This window comes from Rattus norvegicus, chromosome 2 (assembly GCF_036323735.1).
Source record: "Rattus norvegicus strain BN/NHsdMcwi chromosome 2, GRCr8, whole genome shotgun sequence".
NCBI lineage: Eukaryota > Metazoa > Chordata > Mammalia > Rodentia > Muridae > Rattus > Rattus norvegicus.
This window is the reverse complement of record NC_086020.1, coordinates 238290781-238303896: the sequence shown is the minus strand read 5'-3', so window position 1 is coordinate 238303896 and position 13116 is coordinate 238290781. Positions and strand designations below refer to the sequence as shown.

Below are 13116 nucleotides of genomic sequence, written 5' to 3'. Positions count from 1 at the left end.
AATAACACTAGCATGTTACTGAATAGTAATTACTTTACCATGGTAATAAATTGGGAAATTTAAGAAAAGATTTTGCTCTGCTAACTTTATCTCTCCTTTCACTCTTGAATGCTGTTAAAAATAACTTACATGAAGTGTATATATTTAGCTTTCTCCCTCCCCACCGCACAGAATCCACAGCTTCTGTTGTTTCAGTCTTGTCACATTTCATGATGAACAACTACAGAGCACATTTCCGGAGGAAAATAATTTAACAGTTCATTTTATATTGAAAGCAGTTTTTCTAATCTGTTAAAATTTTAAGATTATAAAAACAAAGTTATAACAGAATTTTAAAATTCAGCTGATAGATAGCATAGCAAGGCTGGAACAGTATGGTCACCACGCCCACGAGCTCCCGTAGCTCAGAGCCAAGCTAAGGATTGTGCCGTGGCCATCACTGCTCATCACTGTTGTGCAGTCACAAGTAAGAACCTGTGGTGAGAGCGTCTTTCCGGCTCGCACCGCGTGCTTTGTGCCTTGTCTGTTTGCTCACATGAGGACAGCTCTTCTCCATTAGGGAAAGGGATGCTCATCCGTCTTTGATGCTTTCCTGTTAAAAGGAGAGTACATTTTGCTAAATAAAAACATGTCCCCCAAATAGGATAACTGCTTTAAATATCAATGGTACCACATAGCTTCTGAATTTGATATAAATTTCAGCACATTACTGTTTGAAAATCTGCCCCCTCTTTTTTTTTTCCCTTTCTGGGTTTTGTAGGGGTCATTTACTTGAGACAGATTCTTACTCTGTAACTGAAGTTAGTTTGCAACTACATAGATCTATCTTCAACATCCCTGCCAGGGGTGGGGGGAATCCTCTGACCTTGGCTTCCCAGGTACTGGGATTATAGGAAGGTACAGAGTATTGATATCATATTTCATAAACAGTTTGGACTTTACAGGGCACCTGTTTAACTTGTAGCTTTGAGAATTTGGGAGAGGGGGAGGCTATTTCAATAGGAAGGAAAAAGGAGAGGGAGGGAAAGAGAGAGAGAGAGAGAGGGAGGGAGGGAGGAGAAAGGAGAAGGAGGGATGGGAGATGCCAAAACCATCAACTCTGGACCTAGGTAGCTGTAAGCCTGAGTCAGACCAACAGTGAGTTACAGTATGATCTTGAGCACATGGTCAAACTACGTAGACATAAGCTTTATTACTCAGAAGTGTGGGGTGAGGGAGAGAATTCAAAAGGGAGCAAGGAATGTTGAGAAAGACTAGATCAGTAGGTCCTGGTTCCAATCTGGAGAACTTGGTGAGGAGACAAGTGTAGGCTCTGCCCACACAGACAGGACCGGTGTTGACACTGGGTGTCTTCCAGCTCCTTCCTTAGTCCTCATTTCTTCAGTCCGCCATGACCTGAGTGCTGAGCGTCAGTCTTCCCTCACAGGTGCTGCTTGGCACACGCCCTCACAGGTGCTGCTTGGCACACGCCCTCACAGGTGCACGTCACAGGAGCGTCGTAAAGGGTGCTGGACACCTGTTTCCTTCCTGTGCTTAGAGATCTAGTTTCTTCTTTATTGTTGTACAATAATTAGCCTGTTGTTACATTATTGTCAGCATTATTGAGTAACCTTGGTTTAGCCCCTAGTACTAAACTATCATACATTTGACTCTATTTCTAAACATACCATGCTTCTATATTTATTCAACTATTTTCTGCCATTACTTGGTATCTGTATTTGTCCCTTGTAAATTTGTTCCTTTAAAAAAAACAACTTACTGTATCACTCATTTTAGAAACTGACGCTGTTCTGAGAAGCTATGCCTGCTGGTCCTCACCATTGTTTCACCATCTCATTATTGTGTTTATTTGAGTCAGTGCTGTACTTAAGTTTATATTTCTGTGACACGTGCTGTGGCTGTTAGTTTGAGGGAGGGTCGTTTGTCTGTCTGTATAGCTTTGGCCGTCAGGAAACTCACTCTGTAGAACATACTGGCCTTGAACTCACTGAGATCCTCCTGTCTTTGCCCCCTGAGTGCTAGGATTGTGAGGAAAACCAGGCCGATCTCTGAATTCAAGGCCAACCTTGGTCTATAGAGTGAGTTCCAGAATAGGCAAGACTACCAGAAAAACCCTGTCTCAAAAAACCAAAAGTTATGGTATATTTTGAATCTTTTCATCCTAATATTTTTAAGTAAAATTTTCTGCTGGTACTCAGCAAACATATTAATTATCTGTATCACATAGTGAATTGTTAATGGTCTTTCTAAAATTGTGATAGAACTGAATTACTCCTGCTTATCTAGAGTTCATGACTCATCCCAGTCAGCAGACACTGACTGCCCAGCAGCGGCCCTGCTGACAGGCCAGGCCATCCTGCGAAGCACACTGCTGCATAGTTAAATCTCGGGTACCGTGAAGTGGGTGTGAGGAGCATGAACGTGACCAGAAGTAAAAACCACCTTAGCGTAGACTTTGGTTTCGGTGTCTTCTCACTTGTCCACAGTGCAGTGCAAAAGTAAGACAGTCTAGCTAGGTGTTCACAGCCTTATTCCCCGGCCACTGTTTATGAACAGTGAAATAGCAGATGTACCTAGAGAAAGAAAGCCCAGGATAAAGAAGTGGTCTGGACAACTCAGGCTATGGGCTGATTCTAAACCACCATCTGGCCAGAAATGAAGCACTTGTGTGCTTGGCTCAGTCTGTGTAGGACAAAATGGCCGTCCCAGGCCACAGTGCCAGGCACCACCTGGAAAACAGAGAGAGCATTAGAATCTCTGTTCATGCTTACTTGTAACCTCCTTCTTTTCATGTGTCTATCATGTTTATAACCTAGGATCTATTGATGTAGTCATGGAAACAATAGCTATCCATGCGGTGATGTGCTAGAAAGTACTTAATGAGATCACTGCTGTATGCAGAAGAATAAGCCCTTGAGTGTTTGCGACCTGCTTTAGTCATTTATTACTGATATAAATTTGGTCAGCTCTGTGCTATAATCTTTAAAACAGGAGTGAAAATGGCCACCTTGGCTTTCCTGCAGTGTGAGGAAGTGGACATGGGGGACGGGACAGACAGACAGACAGTGTGTGATTATAAACCCAATTGATGGCTGTGGGGTAATGCCGCCTGCAGTCATGTCAGCTCTTAACGCTTTTCCTCACACATCGTAGGCATGGGGTAAGTGAGATTAGATGGAAAGACTTTCTTTTCAGAGTCAAAAAAAAAAAAAAAGGAAAATGTTTAGAAGTTGAGTTCTGTGATTCTGTGAGATGTCTCTAACTTAGACTTTTCATAGTCAGAGGTTTTAAGTATGCTTAGAAATTAGAAAAGACATTGAAAGTATAAAATGTGTTAACCTTAGAAGAAAGGAAGTTGAAGAAAAAAATGAAAGCTTTGGAAATGAATTGATAAAAGTAAAATAAAATGGAAAGTCGTTTTCTAGCTGGGCCGGCGATCCGATGCCTCCCTGACCGGGAGCTGCGCTCGTACTTTGCTGCAGTTCCCCACGACGTGAGGTTCTAGCTGACTTCTAGTGGATGGCGCTTCAAGCACTGCCTGTGTTTAAAGATGCGGGGACTCCATTGCTCTGGGTGTTTGGAAGTGTCTAGGAGTTGTTCTTCCTCTTATTTTCCTCCTGATGTCATTACAGGTTGAGGCTCCATTCATACCAAAATTCAGAGGCTCTGGCGATACCAGCAACTTCGATGACTATGAAGAAGAAGAAATCCGAGTGTCTATAACAGAAAAATGTGGAAAGGAGTTTTGTGAATTTTAGGGAGGAGAAGGATTGCCTGGAGCTCACACTCAGTCCTTGCACGCTGTGGAGGTAGAAGATGGAGCCGAGACCTGCTTGTTGGAGCGGGTTCCAATCCCTTCATTCCAGCAACCGTGAGGTCTTTCTTGCGTCATCAGTGTGCGCTCTGCAACCGCCTGTGTACCAAGGCAGCGCTCCGCAGCATTGTCTGTGCCGTGACACAGTGTGCACCAGGTTCCTGGTTTGGTTGTTGTCTCCACCCTCCTACATCCTTCTCATTCACCTCTCTGACCAGTGCTCCCTTTATTTTCTTGGTGTTTCACATGGGCAGTGTTATGGCTGTTTGGTATTTAAAAAGGAAGCTACATGTTGCTTTTTGTAGTTTTGAGCGATATTTTTGCTGACCAGTGGCTTGAAGATAAACTCTCTAATGATTATTTTTATTTTGAGTAGCTTGGACTCAGTTTTGCCAAAACTCTTAGTAATTTGAAGGTGGAATGTCTTATCAGCACGGGAATTTGCATAAATGAAGATAACTTTTCAGGGGTCACTGACGTAGCAGTAAATCAGAGCACCTAGACGAGCAGTGAGGGTTCCTGGACAAGAGGCTTCGTTCCCCTCGGTAATAGTCTTCTCTCCGTGAGACGATAAGTGACCAGACAGATGCCTCATTTGTCAGGAAAGTGCGGGACATGGCTCCTGGCCCCAGCTGTCTCCCTTGGTACCAACATCTCTGTGGGTTAGGAGAGAGGCCTAAAGTTTCAGCCTTCGCTCTTCCGTGAGGGCTTTAGCCAGTATTTCAGGAGAGCGTGACTGATAGGTGACATTTTGTGAGGTCTCTCAGACAGTCCTCATCGGCGGGTTCTTAAAGGGAAACGAGCAAACATGGATTTGGATAAATGCTGTCAGCAGAAGCCTTGATCCCTGCTTGCAGCTTAGAGGTTCTTTCCTTTAAGGGAACTTTTCTGTTGCTTTGGTTGGTAACAGGTAAGAACAGAAGCAAAGCAGTTGTTCTTGCTTCCTCCTCTGAGGGAAGAAGACAGCACTGTTGCAGCTTTGACTGTATCCCTGCCTGGCCAGTGACAGGAGAAGGCAAAGCTTAGGAAACTGCCACATTTGTATTTAATTTTGAGGTGTGATATCTTTAAGTATGCCAGAATTGCTAACTTCTTCTTTCTCCTTCATAGACAGAGTATATGATCATGCAAATACAGTTTTCATATTTGCTTTTCCTTAATTTTTCTATACTTTTTGCCAATTGACTTAACAATGTTGCCATCATGAGGAAATTTCAAGCACTCTTGCACATTTAGTTCAGTGTTCCTTTGTGAATAAATGGCTTAACTTTTTTTTACTATTTTTTCACTACTTTTAATTTTCTCATCTCATTTTATCTCTGTATCAGTGACCTACCTTAAATAGTCCACTCACCCAAATAGTTTAAAACATTTCATTTCATGATCAATCTCCAAGGATCTAAGATCATTTTGAGTCAAACAAACCCTAATGTATATAGAGCTTCTCTATCTGCCTCCATACTGGTGCAGGTAGGTCATTGACAGCACCCACCCCTGATCATATGCACACACCCTCACTAGCCCTTGAAGACATTGGAAGTCCTATCTGAGACCTCTCTCGACTCTCTGCATGTCTTTTGGTTGTCAAGTGTTTCTGCATGACAGTGTCCCACAATAACAAATAATGATTTCAGTTAGTCCACCTGTATTTAAAATGTGCAAGAAAAATTGAAATACTCTGCTGTAGCAAGTTTTATGTAACAAAGATACATCATCGTGTTAATAAATTAAGAGCATCATTTGTATAAAATACTTTATTTACTTTTTTGTATTTCATTTAATCCCAAGAACATGCTAATCATGTGTTCTATGTATGCTACAAATTCTCTGGTAGCGTCGTTGTATATTATTGTAAAATTATTTCAATAAATCATGGGGATGACAATTTGATTATTATAATTTAGTTTTCAAAAATTGAACAGATTTCTATGAATCATAAAAATATTTTTTTCTATAAAATTCTTAGTACCCAGCTAGAATCTACCCAGGTAGATGACCCCTAGGCATATATTGGTTTCTGGGGCTTCTGAGCCATTCCATTTTACTGTCTCTGTTTGAAGTACATGAGCAAACCATCAGCTGTGTCAAGGGGTCTATTTCTGGCCAACCAAGTACACTAAATTGGAATATTTTAACATGCCTAAAATTTCCATTTTTAGCCACAGCTGAAAAAAAAATTCTTTAAAAACCTGAAATAGTAAGTCTGTGACAAAAGACCAGTATTTTATTCAAATTATATTATGTAAGACAGAAGAAATGGTATTTTACCCAGTAAACCAAGAGATGGCGTTGTGTAGGACGGAGCCCTAGACTAGAGGGAAGCTTGTGGAGTGGCATCATGTGCAGATGAGGGCAGAAATAGGCACGTGCTGGGATCTCCTGGTTCCCCGAGTTAGGTCAGGGTTCCCTCCTTAGCTAATATTCTCAAGGGACATCACACTTTGAACAAAGTTTCTGTAAGTGACACATTTCTGTGCATCCTTCCTCTTACCTCTGACAATGTGCTGAAAATGAAAACCCTTTTGACTATCATAAGGCCCTTGTCTGTTTCATTCCTTACTCCCTCACTGATGCTAAATGTACACTTGATATCAAACTGTCAGCCTACCAAAAAGACGCCGTGGCTTATGGGTATTGCTGTCTTGTTCTTGGAATGTACTCGTACTGATCGCCCCTTGGTCTGAAAGAAAATAGATGATTATCTTTTCCCATTGACCGTTTTTCTTTTCCTTCTGCTTGTTGTAAGAATCAACTGAAACAGTGTATGTAAAGGCACCTTGTAAACTGTAAGCTTTCGATGTAAGATGTAAGGTGTGTTACTTCATTAATTAGTTCTTCGTTTAGAGTGCAATTTCCTATGCGCTACTATAGCTAGGAAATGCTAAAAACGTGTTTTTTAATCCATCAGTAACCGCAAAATTAAAGTATCTTCAAAGGACGAAAGCTGTGGCGTCTTCTGTCTGACCCCCTGGTCCTGGCGTTTTTCTGCCGTTGGGAGAAATGGTTACGGGTTCATAACTTTCAGATATTTGGGGCTGAGATCCGAGCAATAAAGGATCCTTGAATAATCAGCAGTCTGTTCAGATTAGACCCTTACTGTGACCCTGCACTTTACTCTTCAGGGCCACTTGGCGTGTACTGCTACAGCAGCAGTTTGCCTTGAGAAATCACCAGTTTTAGGTCATTGTTTTAATAACTTGCAATTTTGTTTGATGGACTTTGCAAACACTTACAAATATTGATGCATTTTCTAACATTCTGTTTCCAGTGCTAAGTATTTTAGTCATTTTCAAGCCTTAATACAAATTCCCATTCTCTCTTTTTTAATAAAACTCTGGGCATGTCTTTATCCTATAACTATTATTATTTGAGATCTAATTAACAATAAAATTTATCTTATGTACAAATGTTGGACAAAAAGATAAATATTTGTTTTTATTTTAGCTTTTCTGAGTATATGCTTAAGTCTCTGTGCTCAGAAGGGCTCCATTTAAATTTTGTAATAAACAAAATTGACCTGTTACCCAAGCATGATGCACACATATAATACCAGCACTCAAGAGGCTGCATCAGGAAGATCACAATTTTGGAATCTCGGCCACCCCCAAAAAAAGTGTGTATATGAATGTATTACATGTATCTGAATCTTGATACCTGGTACTTCAGAAGATAATTATAGTTGGAAGAAAGGTTTTAGGGATGATTAATTTAAAAACTGGGTTGCATGGATGGCACCCAGTTAGATAAGACTGGTGGGTGTAGAAGCAGGTAGGACAGTAGCACACCAAGAAACACCAGTGTGTGAGGCCTGTATTGGAACCAGCTGATGAGCATAGCATTGCCACAGAAGTCACTTCTGCCAGATCTTGATCTTGGACTCCCAGTCTCCAGAACTGTAAGAAATGAGCACCAGCAGTCCACAGTGCTCGTTGTGATGTGTTAGCAAATTAAAGCACCCACTGCCCATGCCCATACATACAAGGTGCTTGGCACTTGACCAGAATTGAACTGGTGTTTTTAAATGGTGGAGAAAGAGGTATATTCATGAAGCTCAAGGTGTCTGCTCTCCTGTTTCCAGGAAAACTGGGACACTGAAACTTGGAGAGAACACAGTTCACTCAAATCACTGTTAATCTCTTAGAGCAGTTCAAATTGAATATGAAAAGTCACAGCACATTAATTCCATCAAACTTATAGCCAGCTCACCCATTACCTGATGTTGTCCATAACTCCAGCTGGATCATCTTCCCCTGTTTATTTCTCAGGAGAAGGGGTAATGACCTTAAGGTATTAGTTTTCTGTTGCTGCTCTAATAAATCTTTATAAATTGAGTGACTTAAACTAATAGGTACATTTCTTTGCAGCTGCCTATTATCCATAGCAAGGCTCACGGCTAAAGCAATAGGGCTGGTAGTACGGCTCGGGGGTTTTGCTTTTTCCTCTGAGTATAAGGCCTAGGGTTTGGTCTCCAACTCCAAGAAAGAACACTGCCTTGTTATCAATCATCTGAGGCCTATCTAGATTACCTGGACTCATGTCCCATTTTGAGACCAGTTGAACATCCTTAAGTCCGTCTAGCACCATAATTCTCTTTAAGAGGGTAAGTCTAGAAAATTAGTAAATGTTTTAGATTTTATTTTATTTTGAATTGTGTCTGTGTTTCTGTGAAGGGTATACTCAGGTAAGTACAGATGCCAGTGTAGACATGAAACGAGTTACAGATGGTTGAGGGCTGCCATTTGAGTGCTTGGAACCAAGTTTGGGTCCTTCGCAAGATCAGCAAATGCTCTTAAGTAACAAGTCATCTCTCTAGCCCCCTAACAAGCATATTGATTTCTAAAGGGCATAGTTAATCTATTTGTTCTAAAGGAGGATATAGAGATGGTAGCAATGAAGAACTTACAGAAGAAACACCCTCAAAATAATGGCTCAACCCTGAATCATTGGCCCATAACCTGACAGACATAAAAAGCAGTATTTCTGCAATGAAGTCCTAATTAAATTACCCACAAAGGACTGATTTCTTATTAACCCCGAGACAACAGAAGGTAGAAAGCCAATGTTATAAGCAATGCTTTTTTTTTTTTTTTAACTTCAAGATCTTTACCTCTGCAAATACTGTTTGGTTAGCAAGTGTGGAGAGACTAGTTCCCTGTTGGCTAGCCCTCTGGTCCAGAGAGGCTTGACTGGTGGAATGATTGTGAAAGACTAAAGAATAGGAGAAAGGTAACCAAAGGCTCTCTCCAGCCCTCTTCTCTGCTTCAGCCATCTCATGGATCTCCATGTCCAGCTCATGCCCCCCACCATGGCTTCTCACTTTACTGTGTGGCTGCAACTCCTCATCTATGCAACCTCTGCCTCTTCATTTCTGCTAGGACTAACAGGAAACACCGCTGGTGCTCATCTTGGGGTCATTTCCTTATCCTTGTCTACTTTTAGTAGGCTTTCAAAACCTCCTGGGTAACTTGTGCTCATTCTTTTGTCCTGTAAAGTGCAATTGTCTGACTGTGTAATCCATCTCTTCCATCCATAACTCTGTCCTATTTAATAGTAGAGTGACTTCTGCTTTCCTGACTTGTTCCTAGGGTCACCATTTCTATTGTACCCTGTACTCAATGACCAGACATCACTGTGAAGGAAAAACCTAGGGTAAAATAATGACTCTTCCAGATGAAAGAGCTTTCTGTGAACAGGTACTTATTAGACACCTACAACCATGTTTCAGGGAAAGGACTCTGAGAAGTGTAAATGGAAAACAAAAAGAGAGACAAGCCCCAAATATGCTTACATGATCATTAGGAATGGGACATGAGATAAACACAGAACTACTTTTCAGACATACTGAAAATGCTTGTTGGGTGGATCTGTGAAGGCATTCACACCTTTCTTATTTCCCTCCAATGTCTCTCCCAGAGCACATGGCAAAGACAGAACATGTTTTCAACATCTTTAAATACAGAAGTCACAATAAAAACAAGATAAACAACTCCCCAGATCACCTTCACAACAGAATTACTAACACAGAGAAACTGTTCTGACTACAGTGAGGTCCTTACAGCAAACAAGAAAATGGCAAATGATACAGAGAATGAAGGTCAAACTGTTAACATTACCAATTGAGAAACTAGAAAGGGTATCAAATGTATCGTAGAATCATTGCTCTAAAAGAAAGGAAAAATCGAATTTACATAATGAAAGAGCACTTGGCTTTTTTCAGATATAGTTCTTTCAAGACTAAGTCATATCTTGAAAGATTTTTGACAATTTTGAAAATATTGTGCATTACAGTCAATTCACCCTAACTTGAAATGACCCTAGATTTGATCCCTAGCACTGAATAAAAACCTGCATAATGGCACACAACTATTCCCAGCACTGGAGGGATGGGAATAGAAGAATCAGATGTTCAAGGTTATCCACAACTATATAAGTAAGTCTTTAGCCAGTCTGGAATGCATAAGACTGTCTCAATATGAATGAACAAGCAAGCCAACAGGCAGTGAAGCTAGTCAAGACAAAAGCAGGAAAGAGATCGAGTCTTCAGATGCCTCTTTACTAACACTCAAACTATACAGTGGCTACAATGGTGTAGAATAGAAATGTATGAGGCAAGAGTATTATACCCAGCTAAGATGCACTTAAAGATTATTATACCCAGCTAAGATGGCACTGCACTTGTTTCTTCTAACAAACACATTTACAGTATTGGTGAAGTTGAATTCTTTCTAACATGCTTCCTAGGTATGTACAGTTCCATAAGATTACTCTTCTCTGGTTATCCCTCAAGCTCTCTCCTCGGCTCTGTCTCCACGGGTTCACAGCAAGGTTACTGATGATCTGGAATCTGAGGCTATTTGATAGTTTTTCCTTCAAACTTTACTGAACTGTTTGCATTTCTTATGATTCTTGGTAAAGAGGGGGAGACATGAGTCTCATTTAGATATTCAAGGAGTTAGTGGTAATCCAGACCTCTCAATGGCTGGTGATAGATCAACCAATTAATGCCAAGCAGATTTAATAAGGAAAGTGAAGCCAGGATACACCAGCAGCAAATACACTCTCTGTCTTTTCTCTAAGTGAGCTCTAGAAGATCCTAGCATGTCATCAGAACTGCACTCCTCCATGCCTCTGAGCCCTGTCCTCAGAACTAACTGATTTTCAGTTAGCATTCTGCAGAGACAGAAGATTAAAGCAGGATCCACACTCTAGGTGAGCATTTCCTCTTTAGCACTGGAGCAAATGCCAACAGGGAATCTGCCTTCCAGCTTTCAAGCCTCCTGAGCTGTGAAAAGGAAAGACATGAATAAGAGTCTGGGAGAGATGTGTGAATGGAAAAGCAGGTACAGGACAGGAACTGAAGCGCACTAGCTAATAGTCTACATCCTTAGAAAGGACCTCCAGTAATCACTGCAGCCAGGCATGCTTCTAATCCCAGCAATGGGGAGAATGAAGAATTACATTTTCCAAGCCAACTTGGGCTATGTAATCATCCCAGGGTAGCCTAGGCTACAAGGCAGATCCTATCTCAAAATATTAATAATCATTTTGTTCAAAACTAAAGATTCTGGGGAGAGGTTATGGTTTTATCTAATATCAAACTTAAGAGGTATCATCATTAATCTATTCTAAACAATTTTAGAGACAAAAGCAAAGGAATATTTACTTCCCCTAAATACTTCTTTGGGGCTTTATGGTTTTTATTCCTTCCTACTTTTACTTTCCTAGCTTCTGGGAAATCATTACCCTCTGAAGAGAAAGGTCATAAAAGAAATTATTGTGTAAAGATTCAGAAAATAGAAATAAGTAACAAAATTAATCTTATAGCATATTTAGTTATGGCTGTCTAAAACTACAGGACTGATTTTGTGTGTGTGTGTGTGTGTGTGTGTGTGTGTGTGTATGCACTTGCACATGAACATACATGCGTGTGTATTATATAAAGAAAATATATATGATTTATTATAATATATTTATATATAATACACAATATATGATTTATTAGAGTATTATTTTATTATAGAGTAATATTATTATTACAGGCCATGGTCTGGGTAATCCAACAATAGGTGTCTCCTGACAGAAAGCCCAAGTTGGGCAGTTGCTGAGTCTACAAGACTGGATGTCTCAGCAGTTTCAGACGGGTGCTGGAATCCTGGAAGATTCCTCCAGAGCTGCTGGTCTTCAGTCTATGCTGGAATCTAGAAAAATGTGGTTCTAATACCAGTGAAGAGATGCCCAAGCAATAGGAGAAATGAACTTACCAGGGAGACAGAAGGCAAGGAGACAAAGCAAAAGCATCCTTCTTCCATGTCCTTTTATGTGGGTTACTATCCAATTAAGAAAACGCCTCACAGGGCATGCCCAGCTGATTGGGTTTTAGTTGATTCCCCTTGAAGGTCAAGATGACAACCAAGATTGACCATACCCAACTCAGGACAGAGAAAAATGTCTATTTTTTTTTTAATCAATTGTTCATCCACCCCCAAATACTCCCAACCATTTGGTCAATGGAAGAAATAATTTGCTCATATACAGTTTTTGAGCACAGTCCAGTCTGACGAGCTGAAGTTGCTTCAGGAAACAATTATTTGAAGAGCGTCCATATGATTTGAGTCATATGAGGCATATATCTTTCAGATAGAAAGAGGTGAAGACCTCGCCATTCTGTCCCTAGGGCATCAAGAAAATAATGACTGAACATAGGGGAGTAACTGGCCAGCAATTCTTTGGCATGAGACCTACCATGTTCTCAATTTGTTTCTGCTATGTCAGGCATCATGATAGGATAGACACTGACCCTGGCATCACTATTTTGCATGAAACACCTCAATCTTCTCCAGCCTAGCCTCCAATGTCCCCTCTCCTTATAACAACTTTGTCTACTCTAGGCTTTTGTCTGTCTTGTGCAGTGATTCTCAGGCATAATAAATAACTCTGAACACATGGGTGTACCATCATCTGTTGTAATGTAGCAGCTGGTATTTAGTTGCAAATAATTCAGACACCCAAGATCCTGATGGATATATTTTGATTTAACATTACAGCATATTTGAATGGTGCCTTTAATAATACTTCCCCAATCATTCACATTCTAACACATTCTAAGTGGGCAAACAAAGGGTGATGCCTCTGAACTCACAGATACCCAGAGATATGCATGGCACATCAGATTCCATCATCAGTAAATCATGCCAACATAAGGAATTGCTGAGTTGATCACCTGAGACAACTCTTGTGCTGTCCTGTGGCTTCTGTGTGTCTCCTTGCTGGCTTCCTCTTATTACACACACAGGCTGTGGTCC

General features: G+C 40.7%; 1 protein-coding gene across 4 annotated transcripts in view; it reads left to right on the top strand.

Annotated features, from left to right (window-relative positions):
- Prkacb (protein kinase cAMP-activated catalytic subunit beta) overlaps positions 1 to 6757 on the top strand; it is a 92178-nt gene extending 85421 nt beyond the window's left edge. For 3 of the 4 annotated variants that reach the window (XM_006233451.5, XM_006233452.5, XM_006233453.5), the window contains exon 10: positions 3633 to 6757. In XM_006233451.5, the coding sequence (XP_006233513.1) occupies positions 3633 to 3758 (126 nt within the window). In that variant the 3' untranslated portion in view covers positions 3759 to 6757. 4 annotated transcript variants of the gene reach the window in all.
- The last annotated feature ends 6359 nt before the right edge of the window (positions 6758 to 13116 follow it).